The sequence below is a fragment of the Lynx rufus genome, unplaced genomic scaffold, assembly GCF_022079265.1.
Source record: "Lynx rufus isolate CCGP_SWC_20201006 ecotype Redwood Valley unplaced genomic scaffold, mLynRuf1.p SCAF_8, whole genome shotgun sequence".
NCBI lineage: Eukaryota > Metazoa > Chordata > Mammalia > Carnivora > Felidae > Lynx > Lynx rufus.
Window position 1 is genome coordinate 14,151,324 of NW_025814896.1, and position 21,878 is coordinate 14,173,201.

The following is a 21,878-nucleotide window of genomic DNA, read 5'->3' on the forward strand; positions in this document are numbered from 1 at the left end:
CTGAAAAGCCACAAGGTGCATCAGGCTGCAAAGGGTCTGAGAAGTCCTGCAGCAAAGACATCTACTTAATTTTGTGCTGCACACTATTTACCAAATGTATTTGATGCAGCTGACCATGAACTTTTCCAACCTCTCTATCTTTTCAGTGAGCATCTGTGAGCACCAGAGCTGTGAGATACAGATCTTGAGAGTTCAATGGCTTGTCCAAAGTCACACAGCTTTCTGGTGCCAGAAACTGCTAGGTTTCACAAGTCCAACACAAACCGGTCCCTGAAGTCTCTGGCTGAGATCACTGGCTTCCAGACCCTTCTGCTAGGCTTTTAATTCTCCCCCTCATCCCCGAATCACATGCTTCCATGTTCCTGAATGGCTCATGTTGGGTTCTGAGCTTCAGTATTAACGTTCCCTGGTCTTTGGTGAATACAGAAGGAATACAGAAGGAACTGAAGAGATCTGACTATTTTCAAGTCCCCGTATAAGGCAGATTTTTACCAGAAGGGGAGTTTATGCTGATGTGGAAGACTCAACAGTCTCAAATTAGTATTCCTCTTTTCTTCTACCAGGACTCCTTAATAAAACTGAGAATTCAGGAAACACAGGTGAACTTGGGAAGAACACAGACCGTCAGACCTGAAGTTAAGATAGCAATTCCGTTGTCTCTGGAACCCGCGCAGTTGAAATTCCCTGTATAACTTTTGAACTTAACTACCACAGAATACACTTGTCATGATGGACAAAAATAAAATGAAACAATAAAAAGAGAACTTCACTGCTCATAGTCTATGCTGCCTTACCAATAACAGTCAATTAACACGTACTTTGTGTGTCCTATATATTACATACTGTATTCTCACAATAAAGTAAGCTAAGAAAAGAAAATGTTATTAAGAAAATCATACGGAACAGGTAATACATTCACAGGACTCTGCTGGATTTATTGAAAAAAAATTTGCACGTAAGCGGACCCACCCACGCAGTTCAAATCCCTACTGTTCAAGGGGTCAACGGTAACAACGGCTAACATTGGTAGAGCACTAAGTTTGTGCCAGGCGCTGCTCTAAATACTACACACACACACACACACACACACACACACACACACACACAGAGTTCAGCTCATTTAATTATCATAGTACGCCATGCATCAGTATTATCACTACCCAATGTTAGAGGGGAAGAACGCTGGCTCAGTGCCACATGCTGGAACACTGCAAAGTTCACTTCGCCTGACTTCAGGGTTACCGATGTTAACACCTATGTTACAAAACAAACAGCAGGAATGAGAAAAAGAGCACCCAGCCTTTACGGACCTCATCTGACGTGCCCAGGAATCATTCCATTTCGTCCCCCCGAGAGCCCCTTGAGGTCCTCTCCCTTGCTAGGATGCCAGTTCCCAGGTGAGGAAACCGAGGCACAGGAAGTCAAGTGCCTCATTCAAATCGTGGGGTGTGTGGTCTGGGGCTCTCAGTCCCTCCACGGCACCAGCAAGTTCTTATAATACACGCTCAAGATGTTTTCTTTTTAATCTTTGGAGCCGTTTCTGTGAGTAGCAGTGTTTCAGCAGGAGAAGCAAAAAGAAACACAACAACAAAAATCAAAGCCATGAGAAACACATTTCAGTTATAAAAACTCTTGGGTAAACTTAAAAAAAAGAAAATAAACAACAAGCGAAGGCTGACGAGTGCTGTGAACTTTTCTCTCTTATGTTTATTATGCATTTGGTGGAGGGGCAGTGTTATCCAAACAGATACAGATCTCAGACCAGAGCCTTGAGGGGTGATGACCCCGCTGAGGTTTCTGGAAGTTTATGAGAGTAGGTAGAGGACCCAGAGGGAGGCATCCGGCTTATCTAATGCTTGCTCTGTGACCCTACACAAGCCATTCTGTGGCAGTGCCTCAGTTTACTCATCTGCAAAGTGATGGGGCGGTTGGTCCCTGCTTGGGTTCTTTCTGCTTTGATGAAATTGTGATTTTAATTCCTAGAGAGGAAAAAGACTCATCCCAGACCCTTTCTTCATTCCCTTCCTCATCTGAAAAGCTAAGCTGAACTGACGTCTTCCATTCTGAAACGCACACGGAGTAGTTTCAGAGTTTATTTCTCCTCTGGAACAACTTGAAAAAAAAAAGTTAATAGGAAGCACATGGGCATGGTGTGTGAGCGTTCTGTGTGTTTGTGTTTGAAAAAAATACTTACGGAGGAATATGTCAGGCTTGCAGAATGCCTGGGCTGTTTCAAGAGCAGTTTATGGCCATTAGCATGAGACTGAAGGCAGTTAATTGGGACAAAGTCCAGCTGCTGTCGCAGCCCTTCTGGCATCTGGGCCGCAAGGACGGTAAGAAAATAACCTGGATTATTCCCATGGTTGGGTGGGAACAGAGCAGATGTTTTTCGACTTGTGAAGGGCTGGTGGGGATTGAGGTGGCGAGGCAGGGTTTAGGCAAGTGCTCATCCATGGAGAATTGTCTTCTAGAGGGTTCTACAAGAGTGGGGAGGGCAGGATGGTATGGGGGTTGCATGCCTGGGCTCTGCAGTGAAACGGCCTGGCTTCAGATCCCACCGCCATAGCCATGTGACCTTGGGCAAGTTACTTTACCAATGTGTGCCTCAGCTTCTCCATCTGTAAGATGGGGATAATGATAGACCGTAGGTCACAGGGCTATTGGGAGGATTACGGGGAATGGCGTATGGTATACACATAGCTTAGGATGCTATTTGGAATCCTGAAAGAGTCCAGGAAATGGCACTTGGAGGAAACAGCACAGGCTCCGGAATTCCAGAAATCCGAGTCTGAATGCCAGCTCTGAATACTTATTGGCTGTGTGATATTGAGTAAATCACTTCCCCTCTCTGGGCCTCGCTTTCACCATGTGTAAAGCAGGCATGATAATGCCCTCCTCATGGGGCAGCCATAAGGACCAGAGAAGAAATGACATATTCTATATGTCCTGGCTTGGGGCGGGGGTGGGTCCCCTCTTTGCATTCCAATCTCATCCCCTTTACTCACTGCCCCCAGACTCATGCTTCTCCTTTGGGAGAACCTCCAGCTGCTCATGTGGCTTGCACCTTTCCATTACTCGGGTCTCCCTAACCATCTGGGTTATGTCAACCGCTACGCCCCTCATCACTGCCCATCACACTGCCCTGTCTCTGTCCTTCACAAGCTCTGTCAAAGTCTGTTAATAATCCGTTTATTCGTTAATTGATTCTTTGCTTTCTCTCTGAGGGACTGTCACTGTTGCTGGCCATGTCTCCAGTGCCTAAAAGGGTGCCAGGCATAGAACTCGTACTCAATAATACACAGTGAAAGAATGATGGATGGAGAGCCACTCCTAACGTCACTGAATCCACTTATTTTCTGCGGGGGTGGGGAAGGATGTCAGAATGGGGGAGGGTGGACTGTGTTTGCGGTTCAACCTTCATGGCCTTAGAAGTCCTGAGGCAGTACGTCTCATCTCTACTCACAGAGCTAGTAAACACTGGCTTGAGAGTGACCCAAATGCAAGTTCAAGTTCAGTGTCTTCAGAAGCCTTTATTATCAGGACTGCTGCCATAATTTCACTTCCCACTTGAAGATGGGTCCCAGGAGCTTGCACCCTTCAGTGAGACTCAGAAGGCTACCGTGGGGGGCCAGAGGCGAAAGCAGAAGCAGAGAAGAGCAAGGGTTTGGGGGTCAGCCTGGGGGATGGGATTCTGCAAGACCCCTAAGAGATTCGACACATTCTGTTTACTGCACTTGCAGTAAAATCTAAACTCCTTGCCTTGATGTTGGGCAAACCGATCATTCCCTCCATGCCTCAATTTCCTCACCTAGAAAATGGGAATAATACCAGCACCAACACTTTGCCATGAAGGTCGTATAAGATGATCCAAACAACATCGTGTGGCATGTGGCAAGTGTTTGGTGTTGGCTGATGGTGTCACAACAAGCTCTGATACAGACCTTTACATGGGAGCTTTTCCAAGGGCTGGGCATTAATGCTTATCAGCCCCTTTCTCCACCCCCCCCCCCCCCCCGCCAAGATCATTTGCTGTCCCTTCGCCAGGTTTTTCTCTGAAAGGCTGCCCTTGATATCCATTTTTATTGTTTCTTTAATAAGACATTTACAAGACAAAGTGACAACACAACACTTGCGAACAGTTTTTTTTTTTTTAAAAGAAAAGTATAATCACTCATTAGCCCACGGACTTCTCATTACTCCTTTACTCTTGCATATTATTTTTCAAATCCTTGACGGTCATTTTTACCAGATTTCATGAAGGAAAAAAATACCAGGATGCGGATCCCCCACATGACTGCCACTAGCCCCTCTACTCCATGCTTCAGCCCCAATATGCTCCCAAGGGACTCTAAGAAGAGAAGGGGCCCTAGGAAGGTCAAAGAGTGGGCACAGAAAAATCCAGGAATCCAGTTACTTAGGGTATGTGGGGTGAAGTTACACACTGGAGTCTTCTGCCCTTTCTAAGGCCACCGTAGGGTGATGCAGAGCCCCTGAACCTCCTGCCTGGAATACCAGCTTCTTTACTAGCCTGCCCCAAACTCCTACCACCTGGCATGTCTGAGTCTACAACGGACTTGCCTGTCCCGTCACACTTACCAAAGCCAACTCCTACCCACAGCCCTCAGGACCTTACATAATTTGGCTCTGTTCTCTCTCCAACACTCTCTCCTCCCACACCCCTTGAATCCCGCTCCAGCCTTGCTGGCCTCTGTTCTGTGCCTCAAACACATCAAGACATTGCCCTGCATACCGCTTTCGCACTGGCTGTTCCCAAGACCTGGAATGCTCTTCCTCCAGGCCTGTCCATGGCTGAGCCCTCCTACCTCTTTGTGTCTCTGTCCCATGTCATCTCTTCAGAGTCTGCCCTGATGACCCCGTCTACAGTTGTATATCTCACCATTCCTGACCCTTAAATTGCTCATCACTCTCTACCCAAACTCCATGTCTATTTGCTTCACGGCACTCAACTTCTTCCAAAATTAGCTGGTTTATGTGTTGCCTTGTTTACTGTCAATCTCTCCCTCCTGCCATACAATTGCCATAAGGGCAGATCTCATGTCTGTTCTCTTCTGTCCACCGCTCTGACTCCTGGAGATAGATTCTGGCACATAGTAGGCGCTCAATAAATCTGGCAAGCAAACGAATGAATGACGGGACACCTAAGTCAGGCAGTGCCTTGGAGGTGGACAGGAAGGGGCCGCAGCGCCACACTGACCGTGCATCTGGTAGGTGTACGGGCTCTGTCCAGTGGGTGGGGTGCTGAAGCTGGAGCCGTAGCTGAGGAATCCACTCTGGCTGGGGGAATGGTTCAAGCTGTCTTCTGTCTTGATACCTTGGAAGGAGGAAAAAGAGGCACCGGGGACACATGATTAGGATGCTTCCTTGTCACCTGCAGAAGAGCGTCTGAACCAAGAGAGCACACAATTTTATCAGTTTCCAAATCAGGAGCTGCAAACCGGTGGCCTGTGAGGCACAGTTAGCCCATAAACGTATTTTGCTTGGCCTGCATATTTTTAAGGAAAATCTGAAATTAGTTGCTTTTGTTGAAAAACCAGGAGATTTCACCAAATAATCTGGACTTATGGCTTCATTTGAACAGCGAGATGGTCTAGCAACACCATGCCTGCATTCCCATGTGATGACACAGCCTATCCCCATAGGTTCCCTGGGGTCACTATAGATACTGCACTGTCCCTGAAACATAAATGTCTGCTTTCAGTGCTGTCTTTTCATTGCAGTTGTACTCTTTTTTTTTTCACATGCTAGGACCCTATCAAAAGTAGGAAAGGGAAAGGCAGGTCAAGAGGGACCCACATTGGGGCACCTGGGTGGCTCAGTTGGTTAAGCATCTGACTTCGGCTCAGGTCATGATCTCGCAGTCGGTGGGTTCGAGCCCCGCATTGGGCTCTGTGCAACAGCTCAGAGCCTGGAGCCTGCTTCGGATTCTGTGTCTCCCTCTCTCTCTGCCCCTCCCCTGCTCATGCTCTGTCTCTCTCTGTCTCAAAAATAAATAAAAACATTAAAAACATTAAAAACATTAAAAAAATTAAAAAAAAAAAGAGGGACCCATATTTTGTATATGCCTCATGCTTCCTGCCTGGTTCTGAGGGTAGTGAGTTTTCAACCCCTACTCTACAGAGTAGGGCCATGTGTGGTTAATGTCCATCAAGATTTGGGGTGTTGAATGAACCATCCTTCCTCTGTAAAGATGCCCACGCCATTTAATCCAAAGACACACTCTCCACTCTTCTTGTGGGAGGAACCTGCTTCTCCAAAGGCCACAGTTACAAATGTGTCGTTTGCTTCAGCCACAGTCTGACATGCCAGGCACCGATTCCATGAGCAGCTGGCTGGAGAAGGGACTGCACTGAGGCAAGCGGCTTGATCCACCATCCGTAGCCCACAGGTTGTATTTTTATTGAAAATGTAATAAACTGTGCTTATCTCTGTCTACCTAACAGGTGTGAAACAGTATCTCCACGCTGTTTATGTTTACATCTCTTTACTTTTTTAAGCTTATTTATTTATTTTTGAGACAGAGCGAGCAAGACAGCGAGCATAAGCAGGGGACGGGGCAGACAGGGAGAGAGAGAATCCCAAGAGACGGAATCTGTGCTGTCTGTGCATAGCCCAACGCGGGGCTTGATCTCATGAACTGTGAGATCATGACCTCAGCTGAAACCAAGAGTTGGACCCTTAACTGACTGAGCCACCCTGGTGTCCCTTTCTTATATCTCTTGAAAGGATATTTCTAGTTCTGGCTCCAGTTTTGTAACAGCAGTTCCTTCTTTTTCACCCATTCAGTCTCGCGAATGAAGACAATGCTTCCAAAACATGGAGGAGCAAAGGAAAAGAGAAGCGTCCCTGCTTTCTACCCCCAGGAAGCCCTCCCCAGCACAGAGGATGGTCCACTATTCTGAGCAACACACAAGGTATCAAAGGGTTCTGTAAGACAGACATGGGGAGTCTATTATATGCTCAGAGTATTGAGTTCTTTCTCCTGGTTCCTGAATTCCCAATGTCACCCACCATCAGATGCCAACACGTTCACTTCCTGTTGGGGAAGACTTCTGCTTCTTTAAGAGACTGAGATATTCTAGGGTAGACTGGAAAACATGACCAGGTTCTCTTGTCAAGAGGCAGAGTCCATTTTCGTACTTCTAGAATCTCCACTGGCCTTGTAACTTGTTTTGACTGATAGAAGTGGCTGAGTGATGGGAGTTCTGGAGACTAGCTGTCAAGTGCTTTTGAAGCTCCTACCTCCGCCCTCCTCTTTTTTTTTTTTTAAAGTCCATTTATTTTGAGAGAGAGAGAGAGCACGAGTGGAGGAGAGGCAGAGAGAGAGAGGGAGAGAGAGGGAGAGAGAGGGAGAGAGAATCCCAAGCAGGTTCCATGCAGTCAGCATGAGCCCAATGTGGGGCTTGATCTCACAAACCCTGAGATCATGACCTGAGCCTAAATCAAGAGAGGGATGCTTAACTGATTGAGCCACTCATGCGCCCCAACTCTGCCCTCCTGGAAACCTGACACCAGCATGCTGTGAGCAAGCACAGGATTAAAGGGCAGGTGGAGGGAGCCATGCCAGCCAAATGCAGCTTCATGAGAGACCCCAGGGAGACCAGGAAAGAGTCTACCCAGCCAATCCACAGAAGCACCAGAAATAATTTACCAGTGTTGTCTTAAGTGATTAAGTTTGGGGTATAAGAGATAAATGACGGACCCCTGGGTGGCTCAGTTGGTGAAGCGTCTGACTCGATTTTGGCTCAGGTCATGATCTCGTGGTTGTGAGATCGAGCCCTGCGTCAGGCTCCGTGCTGGGTGTGGAGCCTGCTAAGATTCTCTCTCAATCTCTGTCTCCCTTTCTCTCTCCCTCCCCCTCCCCTTTGCCTCTCCCCCCTCAAAAAAAAAAAATAAAAAAATAGATAACAGGAGTTGTGGCACAATCAAATAATGGAATATGGAATATTAGAGTGAAAATGAATGAACTATAGCCACGGGCACAAACAGGGATAAATTTCATAAGACATAAGGGTGGGTAGAAAAAGCAAGTGTCAAAAGAATAGAGACTGAAAGAAACAACGTATACAAAGTTGTAAAACACGCAAAACAGTACTCTACACAGGCCCATGGGCCAAATGGGACTGGATGCCTGTTTTTTGCAAATGAAGTTTTATCGGAACACAGACACATCCATTCGTTTATGGAGGATGGCTTCTTCTGCATTATAATGGAAGAGCTGCGTGACTGCGACTGCGATAGACTGTAGGGCCTGTGAAGCTAAAAATATTTACTATTAGGCTCTTCACAGAAAAAGTTTGCTGACCCCCTAGTCTACATAGAGAAATGCAGAGGGATGACAAACATCAACTCCAGGCATGTGGGTGTCTCTGAGAAGAAAGGGAGATGACCTTTTATGCTTTTTATTTCTTACGTTGGATTCCAGCTCGTGGTATTTGTAGTGTTCGTCTTCACGCTTTTACCGATGTCTTAAATGTTGCGTAACAAATCGAGGAAAAACATATTCAATACCGCTCACCTTCTTCCCTCTAGCTTGCTCAAATGTGTCACTTCCTTGAAGCTATTTGCACAAAAGTAAATAATGCTGTTTGCCAAGGAGCACTGAGAAAGCTTCCTAACAAGATTCAACAAGGTTTGTCCAGACAATGAGCAAACACTGCTTGCTCAGGCACAGGCACAGGTGAAGGAAAATGGCTTTTCATCCTACCTGTCATTGTTCAGTGACATGAACATTCCAGGTGTGTGTGGCAGCCTGGCAAGACCCTGCTGTCTTGATTGAGTATGTCCCTTGGGCCAGCCCTGTGAGCTGATCCCTTCGCAGAGATCAGGGGTTGGCCAATCACGGCCTGTGGACCAAGTCTGGCCTACTTCCTGTCTGTGCAAATAAAGCTTTATTGGAACACAGAGACACCTGTTAGTTTCCATATCGTCCGGCTGCCTTCACACTATGGTGGCGGAGCTGAATGGCTGCGACAGGGACTCTAGGGTCCGCAGAGCCAGAAGGACCATCTGGACCTTTGCAGACAACGGTGGCCGACCTCTGACACAGACAGCCTCGTCTATCTTCACAGTAATGGCGAGGAGACGAGTAGCACCCCCGCTGCGCGAAGGAGGAAACTGAAGGGGCTTGTCCAGTGTGTCAGGACCAGCATGTGGCGGGGGCGGGGGTGTGTGTGAGCCCAGGACATATGCTTGTACTACCTGCCACGTTGTGTCTGGACACAGGGCCGGTTTTCTCTTTTATGCCGAAAAATAATACGGCTTTGGTTTCCCTGGCTGTCAGCCAGGTGGGGTAGCTTAGGCGGGATTATATCACAAGCCTTCTAGCACAGGAGGGACAGAGGGTTGGAAACAATGCCCACACCTGTGGGCCGAGGACTGTCACAGGCACTAGAGCTCAGTGATGAAGAGACTGGACTCCAGGGCCAGGCTACTTTGGGTCTAATGCCACCGACCAGCTGGGGGACCCTGAGCTGGTTCTTTACCCCCAAGGACACAGAACATTGAGGACTGAGGCGACGGCAGCTCAGCGACGGTGACTATTCCCAACGCCTGGCCTGTTGCCCCAACAGGACCCCCCACTCCTACCCCTAGAATCACCCCCCGACTATTCAGTTGGTGCACTGCCCTGCCCCGGGCCACCACCGTCACCCCGCACTCCTCCTCAGTCTCTGACCAGCCTGCCTGCTGCCTTCTTCCTTCCCTCCAATCCAAGCTCCCCACGGTGGCCGACGCGATCTTGGAAAAAAACCCAGACTGTAGCGTTTAGCCCTCTGCTTATAAACCTGCCAACGAGTTCCCGTTTCGCTCGGAATAAAACCCCAAATCCTTCCCAGGCCTCACGGGCTCTGCCCGCCTCACCCACCTCATCCCTCACTGTGCTGTGGCTATTGGGCTCCTGGGACTCTCCAAATTCCTCCCATCTCGGGGCCTTCCGACTTCCGACCGGGCGGCCCCCCTGCCTGGAGGCTGCCTCAGTTCTTAGGATGCTGAACCAGCTCTTTGTCTAAAAGGCCTCCCCGAAGCTGGAGCCTAGATGAAGCCTTCCTCTCGTTCTCCCTCACGACCGACTTCTCTTCCTCGTATCACAGAGAATAGTTCGAAACACGCGAAGATTTGTAAATCTTAAAATGTTTTTCTCCCTTTAGGCCAGGAGGTGCAAACTCAAACGTCTTTGGGGGACAGGCAGATAATTCAAGAGAGCCATGTGGGCTGGGTGGGGAGCATGACAAATTTAGGCTAATGGGCACAGCCTGACTCAGAGTCACCTATTCCTGACACAAAAAAGAATGTGGGTTCAGTGCTGCCGGATCATCTCTCTCTCTCTCTCTTTTGAAAGACATTAGAAATATAATTTTTTTTTTTAATTTTAGAGAACAAGTGTGAGGGGGGCACAGGGGTAGAGGTGGAGAGAATCTTTAAATTAAAAAAAATGTTTTAATGTTTATTCTTGAAAGAGAGAGAGAGAGAGAGACAAAGCACGAGCAGGGGAGGGGCAGAAAGAGAGGGAGACACAGAGTTCGAAGCAGGTTTCAGGCTCTAAGCTGTCAGCACACAGCCCGATGTGGATCTCGAACTCCCAAGCCGTGAGATCATGACCTGAGCCGAAGTCAGATGCTTAACCGACTGAGCCACCCAGGCACCCCAGAAATATAAATTTTTACATTAGCATTTCGCATTTTAAAATTGGCAATTTATTTTTTGTAAATGTTTATTTTTTTAATGTTTATTTACCTTTGAGGGAGAGAGAGCATGCATGCATGTGCATGGGAGAATGTGCATGTGTGTGGGGGACGGGTAGAGAGAGAGAGAGGGAGAGAGAACCCCAAGCAAGGTACATTTGGCACAGATCCAGACATGGGGCTCAATCTCACGAGCATGAGATCATGACCTGAGCTGAAATCAAGTTAGACACTTCACCAACTGAACCACCTAGGTGCTCCTAAAATTAGCAATTAATTTTTTAAATGTTAAGCATGTTTTATAGGTTAAAAGAGATACCCACATTACCCACTGGCCTTTACTTTTCAGCCTCTGTTGCAGACTGTAAGCTCCACAGAGGGCCCATTCTGCTTTGTTGGCCTCTGTGTGCCTAGCACACGACCCAATGCTGAGTGAATGAATTAATGAATGAATGAACACAAGAACAGAGCAGAGGTAGAGAGGGAGAAAAGGAAGGGAAAAAAAAGGAAAGACTCAGTCTCTGCCCTTGAGCCACACCATCGAGTTGGGAAGATGAGATGATACATTCATTTAACAGATGACGAAACCAAGGCCTGGGAAGGTCAGAGGCAGCTGGGCCCAGAAGCCAGGTCTCCTGACTACCTTTCCACTAGGCGTCTGTGGTTTCTACCTGTCCCTTCCTCCTCCGGGGACTACCTTGCCCTACATTCAGTTCGGTTCTCTTGGATGAGCTTGACCTGACTCGTGGTTCCATGGGTGGATATGTGGCCAAATGTGGCCATCCAGAGTATTCTATCTTCTCTGCCCCAGTGTCTCTGCCCCAGTGACTGGGAGTCCAGTCAGAGGAATCCCTGGGATGGTACAGGAAGTCCTGGACGAGAGAAGCTCTCTTCTGGGGGGAGGTACAGCTTGGAACTGCGAGGGCTGTCTTTGACACCACAGTGGGGAAGTCTCAGAATGAAGGTTAACCTTCCAAAGGAAAGCAGAGAGACTGATTCTTCATATCATCACTTGAGTACCTGGATTTAGCCCTGCCTGAAGCTCATACCCTAAGACCGTTCAGCTATGGTTTGCAGTCAACACCCTTATTTCCTTAAGCTAATTAGCGCTGGATTTTTGTCATTTGCTACCAAAAGAGATTTGGGTTGATACATCAGTTAAGATGGGAAGGACTAGCATGAATATAAGCCATAGGCAATGTGATAGTTAATTTCATGTGTCACCCTCACTGGGCCACAAGTTGCCCAGACAGTTGGTTAGACATTATCTTGGGTATGTTTGTGTGAGAGTGTCTCTGAAGGAGACTAACATTTGAATCTGTAGACTGAATAAGAGATTGCCCTCCCTAATGTGGGTGGGCCTCACCTAATCAAGTGAAGACCTGAATAGAACAAAAAGGCTAAGTAAGAGGTGACTCCTTCTATCTGAGTGTTTGACCTGGCACACCAGTCTTTTCCTGTCTTCAGACTGGAGCTGAAAAGTCAGCCCTTCTTGGGTCTTGGGCCCGCCTACTTTTAGACCAGAATTTATACCATTACCCCTCCTTTTCTCTGGCTTTTGGACTCAAATTGGAATGACACCATGGGCTCTCTCGGGTCTCCAGCTTGCCAACCTCAGATCTTGTAACTTCCCAGCCTCCATAACCGGGGGAGCCAGTTCCTATCATCTCTCTCTCTCTCTCTCTGTCTCAATATATAGATATAGATATAGATATCTCCATCCCATTGGTTCTGCGTCTCTGGAGAACCCTGACCCGTACAGATGGGGGCAGGTGAGCGGTGGATGCTGGGCCAGGTTCACAGACTCTTTGGTTTGTAGCAATAAGGTTCTGACAGTCACGGTCTGTAGGTCTGTTGTTTTTGCCTTCCCGGCATCCGCTTACTTTCCTTCACGAGAACCATCTCTCCCTCAGATACAATCCACACACTTCAGCCTCCTTATCTCTCTCATGTTCACCTTCTTGACTAGCTTGAAGCATTGTCACGTGACCCAATTTGGGCCAACGAGGGCTGCTAGGGATTCTGGTGGGGCCGCCGGGAAAGATGGGCTCTCCTTCCACTGGCTGTGCTGAGCTAAAAGGATGCCAACCCGGAGGGACGGGCACCATTTTGCTGCCACATGGGAAAAACCCGTGTGGGATTAAAGCCAACGCAGAGGAAAACATCCAAGTCTGGAGCGAGCTGTGGTATACCTGACCTCCCCTGATCACCCGGGTCCGGCCGTACTTGAAGTTAGCTCTATCTCTAGATTTCCCCGTATGAGAGTCATTACATTTCCATTTTTCCTAACCTGGCTTGGGTTAAGTTTCTTACTCTTGCAAGCAAAAGAGGCCTTGATAGAATCTGTCAAACTAGAACCATATTTAAATGTGTCTGTCCTTTCCCTCTATTCCCATTCCAAAATGAGGCTGGCTGCATTTATCATTTTGCATTTAACGGAGGCAGCGGGACAGAAGAAAGACCACAACGTTGGGGACCCCAGGGGGAAAGCGAGGGCTTGGTCTGGTACTCACTGTAAGAAGGGATTCCATAGGCTTGTGCAGGAGGTGGGTAAGTGGTATAAGGGGCAGCTGGCTGGACCCCTGCACTGTACTGTGTCTGGCCGTAGGCTGCCATGGCCGTGGGAGTCTGGCTGTGCAGGACACGTGGACAAGATCTGCATGGAAAAAGAGAAGATTACATCTCCGAAGCCAGGCTACCATCCCATCCCCCTTATCTTGGTGTCACCGCTACCGTTTTCCTTTGGGTATTTAACTCCTTCCAGGGCAGAGACAACTGAGGTGTTCATCAAATCCCATTTCATTTTCCTCTTCCTGGGCACCAGGAAGGTTTTATTTCTTGCCTGCCTTGCAGTCAGAGTCGGCCACGCGACTGGATTCTGCCCCGTAGAATGTATGAGCCACGCCCAGGTCTGGCCAATAAAACCATCCCCTGCCTGCAACCCTCCTGCCTGCCCTCTCTCCTCTGTTGGCAGCAAGTGTCAGGGTTGAGACGTCAGAGCTACGGTACGGATATCTCCTGGATCCTGCCCCGGAGAGTTTCACCGAATCCGCACGGAACTTTGAGTAAGAAACAAGCCTTTGTTGTGTGAAGTCACTGGGTCCACGCCACTGACTACTACAGCACAGCCTATCTGTCCTATCTTCTCTGTCCTAACTCAGACACCATCTCAGTTGGTTGCAGCTGGGACAGGGCTGTCAATCAAGATGCCTTGCTCTTAGCCAAGGGGTGGGCTCGTGACGGAATTCATCCAATCAGATCCCGTCCCGGGAATTTAAACCTTGGGCTGAACAGTTTATTCCAGCAGCTACACTCTGAAGAGCCTGACTTTTCGTTCCCTCCTATTGCTTGGATCCCAGAAGCTGTCCTTTTCTTGGTCTTTCTTAAGGCCTGATTATTCTACTCTCACAGGGAGCTGTTCCAGATGTTCCAGATAGGTCCTTTTGGGCTAACATCAGCTGCAGTCCATATTCCGTTACATGCAACCCAAGAACACAAATGGATTCTGCACTCCATGGTGAGGAACAGGTTCCATGAAGGCCTGGGATTTAAAGGGCCACTTACTAGGACATCTGTAATATAATGAATGAGTGCTTCCCAATCACTGTGCTCTTACCACAGGCTCGAAATGTGTCACACAGGCCCGATACGTGCATTATATCTCATCAGATGCTCACATCAACTCTCTGGGGTAGGGGGGGGTTCTTGTAACTCCCATTTTCAAGAAGAGGAAACCAAAGCCCCGAGACCTGAGGTCACAGCTAGAAAGTGGGGGATCTAGAATTTCAACTCGGGAATCTGACTCCAGGGTTCACAATTACAACCACAAAACTGCATCTCTTCTCACTTAGAGACTGAGATTGGCCCAGCCCTGCAGGCAGCGATAAGTCACATCAAGGGGGGGGGGGTTATTCTAGCAGAAGGGGACAAGATGGTGGCCCAGGGGCCATGCGCAGTCCATGGATCCCTGAGTATAATTTCTTTGGCTCGTGCAGTTATTTGTTTTTTTTTTTTTTTTTTTTAATTTTTTTTTTTTCAACGTTTATTTATTTTTGGGACAGAGAGAGACAGAGCATGAACGGGGGAGGGGCAGAGAGAGAGGGAGACACAGAGTCGGAAACAGGCTCCAGGCTCCGAGCCATCAGCCCAGAGCCCGACGCGGGGCTCGAACTCAGGGACCGCGAGATCGTGACCTGGCTGAAGTCGGACGCTTAACCGACTGCGCCACCCAGGCGCCCCAGTTATTTGTTTTTTTAATCTGAATTCATTGCCAATAGTTTCAAACCAGGAGGCTTCTCTTTTCCCGTCTCCCCTCCTCCACCCCCCCCCCAACACCTACAAAGCCTAGGTCTGCACTCCTGTGTGGCTTTACCAACCAATTTGAGTAGTGGCCACATCTTGAACCACCACACTCTGTCTAGAACAGCCCCCACCGGGTCCACCTCCTTTAGTGATAAAAACAGCTAAAAATTCTTGTGCCCGTTATGTGTCAGGCACCTTCCTAATTCCTTTATGTACACTGGCTCATTTAAACCTCATACAACTACAACGACCCTGGAGGGAGTTACTATCCTTATCCCCATTTTACAGATAAGAAAACAGAGGCAGAGAGAGAACTAACATACTAGGATTGCACAGCTGATGCAGACTTTGAACCCGGTTCCAGAGGCTGCACCCTTAACCACTTCACTGGGCCAGTCTCTTTCTTCAGCTCACACACGGGGACACTAGGGCCTTCTGCACCCGACATCCTGTACCTACCTGCTCTAACCAGCCTGTCTGCCAGTAGATGTTAATGAGATCCCCAACTCTGGACTGGATTCCATTTTGGTTACATCGTTTTATTTATTTAAAAAAAATTTTTTTTGAAATGTTACTAGAGAGAAAGAGAGAGAGAGAGAGAGAGAGAGCGCAAGCAAGAAGGGAAAGGGCAGAGAGACAGAGATAGAATCTGAAGCAGGGTCCAGGCTCTGAGCTGTGAGCTGTCAGCACAGGGCCCAACGCGGGGCTCGAACTCATGAACCGTGAGCTCATGACCTGAACCGAACTCGGATTCTTAACTGACTGAGCCACTCAGGTACCCCTGGTTACATCGCGTTAGTTAAAATCTCTTCCTTTCCCGAATTCCTTCTATGTAAGAAGCCTCCCAGCAGGTGTGAGATGGGTATAAAGGTTTATGGAATTACAAAAAGATGTTCTCCTGCCCTCCTTTCCTTTTGACTTCTACACTGATAAAGGGTTGGGGAACTTGTTCCAAAGTGCGTGAGGAACTCACTGGACTTGGAGACGCCAGAACCAGTCCTGGAGGGCATCTCAGCTGCCAACATTCTCGCTGTCTGTCGTGCCTGAGCGTGAGTCCCGAGAGTCGGGACTCAGGGCTGAGCGTAGAACCTTATCTGAACCTGCTCCCAAGTTACACCTGTCCTTCGATCTAGAAGGTGGAAATTCCAGGCGATCAACTCTGGCTTCCCATCAGAACCCCTTTCTTCCTTGCGGATTAATCTGGGGCTACGGTGAAAACCTAGAGAAAGAGGAGTGGAACTCTCCAACTCCACGGCCTTAAAGAAGAGTTCAGGTGGATCGAACAGACCTCTGTTGCTACTAACAATCCCCAAAACGTCTGCAAGGAAAGGAAGGCTGAGAAAGTGTGTTCCTTCCAAACGACTTCTCCAGTGTTGTCAAGGGAGGTGCGTGTCGGCATATGGAGGAGCTGACCCTCTAGGCCGAGGGCACCTTGACCACCGAGGGCTCTCCGGAAGCCGTGGCCATCAGGGAGCTCGCTCTGCCCTTCGCACACCTCTGGTGCAACACTGATGCTGCCCGTCCACCTGAGGGGGTCTCTGCTTTACTGGCCTGTCTCCTCCACTCGCCGGGCAGAGGAGAGAAGGCAAGAGGGGGGCAGGGACAGCAGGAAAGGGAGGGAAGGCAGGGACAGAGTAGAGGAGGGAGAGTGAAAAGGAGGGAGAAGAAAGGAAGGAGGAAGGGGAGGGAAAGGGAAGGAAGGACGGACAAAAAGAACAAAGAGAAGAAGGGAGGAAGTAAGAGCCAACACTCGACACTTGGCTCCAGGCTTCATTCTAAGGCCTTTTAACATGTTTTAACTCATTTCAAGGGGGCGGGCGTCGTGACAGTCTCCCCCTTTTCCAGATGGGGAGACCGAGGCCTGGGAGGTGGAGTCATGTGCTCCGGGTGGCTCAGCTGGTAAGTGCTGGTGCTGGGATTCCTCTCTGGGGATTCAGGCCCCAGAGCCTCAGCCCCGCAAGGAGGGGAAAGGTAGGGAGGCAGAGGAGGCGGGCAAGGGTGCTCACCTTGCGAAGAGCGGAGACACGCTCGGAGGGGCCGATGCGGTGACGCCTGGAGGGAAAAGAAAAATTGGAAAGGCTTTAGCTGTCGGAGTGATGATCCACTAAAGCTGTGACTGTAGCTGCTCACCTGAGTGGGAAGAACCTTGGAGAATTGCTGCCAGGGACTTTCTCAACCACAAAAGCTCATTCGAGGCACAACGTTTTAGCGTTTCCTCCTCAAAACCCCTCTCTGGGCGAGTTTCATCTCCGGATACTAACTGAAGGACCACATGTAAAGAGTCTATAACATCTCGAAACATCGGGGTAGAACCCTCCCCCTTACCCAGTGCGCGGATGGGGACACCGAGGCCAAAGGGACAGAAAGAACATGCTTGAGCTAGGCCCCATAACTAGACAGCAGCACAAACTGGGACCTGGACCAGGTTTCCTGACTCCCAGGCTGCTGCCATTTCCACTCCTGGATGGAGAACTCCCTGCCTCAACGGCACAGCCCCGAGAACCCATGAATGGCAGATACCAGTTGGCTTTGATTGGCCAACATCCATTTCCCTTCTCCTGATGACATCATCTTGACGTTCTTCCTCTCCCCCCCACCACCCAGTTTCAGCCCATGGGGTTCAGGTGGGGCTGGCCCCAGCACTTAGGGGAAGCCACACGCTGACGCATCTCCTAGGCTCTAGGTAGAGTGTGCAGCAGGAAGACAGAAGGGGCCTGAGCTCCTGATTCAACGGTGCCCCTCGGCACACAGCATCCAGCCATCAGTGGGAGACAATAAGGCAAGAGGTGACGAAAAGGTGACGGAATTCAGCTGAAGAGAGATATCTTCAAGAAGCTAATTTTACACGTGGACAGTCCACTGGGGACCACGTTATGTCATCTCTAACAGGAAAACTCAACGTCCTCACCGTGACGCCCAGGCCGATACTAGATTGCGTGCCTACTGATCGCACCAACCTCCCCACTCACACTCCCCGGTGCGTAGGGCAGTGCCTACGTACTGGGGTACGCGGCTGGAGCGTCCCTGTGCCTCCTGAGACATGCTCTCAGGTCCCCGGAACTCTGAGCCTCTCTCAGCCCCGGACCGGAGGCTCAAAACTTGCAATTCCAACTCTACCACTTGGTATCAACGAGACCTGGGGGAAGCCTGCCCAGAGTCTCTGGACCTCAGTGTTCCCAGCTGTGAAATGGGGGGAAACTGATCTCACAAGGATGCGTGAAGATGAAAACACAAGAGGATGATGCTGATGAGGTCCGTCATTTACCCCGTGCTTGTTACCCGCCAAGCTCTAAGCGTGTTACTCGGATGCGTTATTGTTAATCCTCGGAATCACCCCACGAAGAGTGTTCTATTCATACCCCCGTGTCGCAGGCGAAGATCTGGAGGCACAGACAGTTTAACTAACTCACCCGAGGCCACAGGGGTCATCAGGGGTGGATGTGTGCTCTGAGCTCAGGCCGTCTGGCTCCGGGGTTTTTCTTCGCTACCAGGGCGCTGCAGCCTGCGATGGCTTCGTCACCACACCAGCTACAACCACGCACCTAGGAGGTCACTACTCACCTGCGTGCCCTCTCTTAGACCTCACAACGGTGCTACAAGGTGGGCGAAGTCACCGTCCCCACGGTACACATGAAGAAACTGGGGAAGGCTAAGGGCCCTACTCAAGCCGCACGGCCCATGGGCACCGGAGCCGGGACTTGAACCCAAGCACGTTGGGAGCCCCAAGCCTGTTTCCTGAACCGCGTCCCCGGCTGAGTTAAGTTCTGCCGGAGTCCCAAACCCCCGGATCAAGGGTGGGCGAGTCCCGAAGTCCGTTCGGAGAGTCCGGCTTGAGCTAAACGGTAAAACCGAACGGACAGTACCAGCCTGGATGGCCCGCGGGAAGAAGGGGTTGGATGAGACTTTTGCTGTAGTTACAGTCGTGAGAACGTGCTGTGTGAGGCGTGTGCACGCGTGCGTGTGTGAGGAAGAGGAGTGCAAAAATATATTTCTCACTGTGTGTCCGGAACAGCTGTGGTCTAATGCCAAGGAAAGCCCCTGGCACCCAGTAGGTGCTCACTCAATGCTCATTTATTTCCCTGGTTGGGGTTCGCTGCCCCGAACAGGACCTCCAGCATCCCGTCCCCACCCTCCCCCAGGACTAGAGGATGAACAGTCTCATTCCGAAGCAGACACAGTTCTCATTAGCGGTAAAAGCCCATGTTTTGAGTGCGTTTAGTAATACATAAGTTACTGAATTAAACATTTCGAATATGATTTCTTAAATAAGTATGTAAATATTCATAAAAATCGCGTCTTATGGAAACAAACATTCCTATGGGCTCGGATTAACCTGGCGTTCTGTAAATTTGAAGCATCTTTCTGCCCCAACCTCCGTGCCGTGATTTGCATATTTGCTTCGCTCCAGCTTCCTCTGCTCTGAATTGTTGAGTAACCTGCCTTCCCCACGCGGGCAGGTCTCCCTCCCCTGCTTTGCAAACCTACAAGACTCTCCCTTTCCCGCCCCAGCAACCCCCGGGAAGCCTGTGCAAGCGAGACACGGGCATTCAGTACAAGACATCTTCCTTCTGCAGACTGCGTGACTTTTGAGAAACACAGGCTTTTATCTTTTTGGGCGGGTATCACATTTAACTTTTCATCCAGGACACGTGGGGGAACGAAAACCTGGGAAATGAGTACATCACATGGGGAATGATCTCCCTCCCTGCCCTGCTCCCTTCTGCCTTTTTTCCCAGGTAGGGATGGTATACACCTCGTCGGGAATCCTGATGGGACGTGACGAGGTGGGGCTCTTACGCTCCTTCCCTTCTTCAGGGGGCCTGGGTGGGACCGGGTCAAGGACGGTGGAGTTCAGTGCCTTGGACGCAGAGGTGGGTCAGGGCCTGGCCGGGAGCAGAGAGCTTCTCTGTCCCTCTGGCGTTCTTGCTGTGGTCCAAGGCTGATGTCCTCAGAGGTCACAAGGACCAGGAGGACTGTGTGCACATATGTATGCACATATCACCTGCATACTGGTAAGTGGGCCTGGCAGGCTGGTCCTGTACGGGATGCCAGCCCCCAGGTGGAAGACGGAGTGAACATCATCATTCAAGTCACAGGGGACAACTGGGTCCTCGGGGTAGCCCGGGACGTCTTTCGGTGATCTCCTGGCTGCTCGCGTTACCACTTTCTGAATGCCATTGTATTTGACAGTTTTCCCCGATGGCAGTCAGAGAGCGACAGACGCACTGAGGGTGGAGATACGGGAGGCCGGGCCACCGAGCTTTCCATGCAGCCCAGAAACAACCCTGCCCACAGCCCCGCAGTGTCACTGCCTGAAGGCAACGACGCTCTGCACAGCAGCACGACCGTGGTGCCACAGCTTGCCGGAGGGGTAGCGAGGGGGTGGACTGTGGTCACGAGTCCCCGCGTGAGGCCGGAGTGTCACAGAGTCTGGTGGAGGGGCCAGCAGGAGTCCAAGCAAACTGGCAATCTGGGAGGAGGTCACACTGCGCATGGTGAGCCCAACACAAACACATGGGGCCATCAAGGGCCGTCTGGGTGGCGCAGTCGGTGAAGCGTCCGACTTCAGCTCAGGTCACGATCTCACGGTTCGTGGGTTCGAGCCCCGCGTCGGGCTCTGGGCTGACGGCTCGGAGCCTGGAGCCTGCTTCGGATTCTGTGTCTCCCTCTCTCTCTGCCCCTCCCCTGCTCGTCCTCTGTCTCTCGCTCTCTTTCAAAAATACGTAAACATTAGAAAACATTAAAAAAGGGGTGCCTGGGTGGCTCAGTTGGTTAAGTGCCCGACTTCGGCTCAGGTCGTGATCTCATGGTTCATGGGTTCGAGCCCTGCGTCAGGCTCTGTGCTGACGGCTCAGAGCCTGGAGCCTGCTTCCGATTCTGTGTCTCCCTCTCTCTCTGCCCCTCCCCTGCTTGTGCTCCGTCTCTTTCGAAAATGAATAAACATTCAAAAAACAATGAAAAGAAAACAACACGGGGCCATCAGCACAAGGGGCAGGTGACCCTCAGGCCCCACACCCAGTGAGTCCCCCGCGTCTTCAGGGTGGTGAAAACACCACATTCAGAAGCAGCAGCAGCTGGAGCGTGGTAGATGGACATGGCCTTCCACTGACCACAGCCTAACTTGCCATGACGCATGGGGTTGAGGTCCACGGAGGACTCACTGAGGGAGCCTTACATCCACGTTGCTAGAGGTGAAAGCAGCTGTAATGACCTGACCCGGTGTAGCCCATCTCCAAGCCTCACCATGGGTCCCAGAGAGGTGGCTGGTACATAAAACGGGACAGCTGGCTCTCAAGTGGGGAGCAACAGACAGCCTCCTCCGTTTCCTTCTGAATTTAAAACTCTAAGCTGCCTCTTCCTCCCCAGCTTCCTATGGCTAGAGAGAGAAGGATTAACTAAACAGATGGCCAAAACCTCTGGAATGAGCTCACTCACTCACTCACTCACTCACTCAACTCATTCATCCATTCGCTTATTCCACGGCCCACCATGCACCAGGCGTGTGCTAGGAACTGGGTTCTAACAGTGAGCTGAAGCAGTCAGGAACGTCCTGTTTAGTGGGGAAGATGGATGGCAAATAAGGAATTGCCCAAGTAAGTACTTAATTGCAATTATAACAAGTTGCATAGGAAGAAAGTGGTTGGCATAGGGCAGTGCGCCTGGACACTTAACCCCCACGGGACTCGCCTGGGGCTCTTGTGGGAACGCAGACTCCAGGCCGGCAGGGCAAGAAAGCTGCCAGGTGGTGCTGACGTGCAGCCCGGGAAACCACACTTCTGACTGGTGAGGGTTTGGGACTACTGGCTAAGCAAGAACTGCAAATTATTAAAAAGTATCCCAGTTCCGGGTTGGTAACCATAAATCTCCACTCGAGAA

General features: G+C 50.1%; 1 protein-coding gene across 2 annotated transcripts in view; it reads right to left on the reverse strand.

Annotated features, from left to right (window-relative positions):
* Positions 1-21,878, reverse strand: part of EYA2 (EYA transcriptional coactivator and phosphatase 2) — a 180,052-nt gene that overhangs the window by 148,360 nt on the left and 9,814 nt on the right. For both annotated transcript variants that reach the window (XM_047069004.1, XM_047069003.1), the window contains exons 2-4: positions 17,009-17,054; positions 13,214-13,356; positions 5,216-5,332 (exon numbers count right to left, since the gene is read on the reverse strand). In XM_047069004.1, coding sequence (XP_046924960.1) covers positions 5,216-5,332; positions 13,214-13,356; positions 17,009-17,054 — 306 coding nt within the window. The remainder of the gene's footprint in view (positions 1-5,215; positions 5,333-13,213; positions 13,357-17,008; positions 17,055-21,878) is intronic.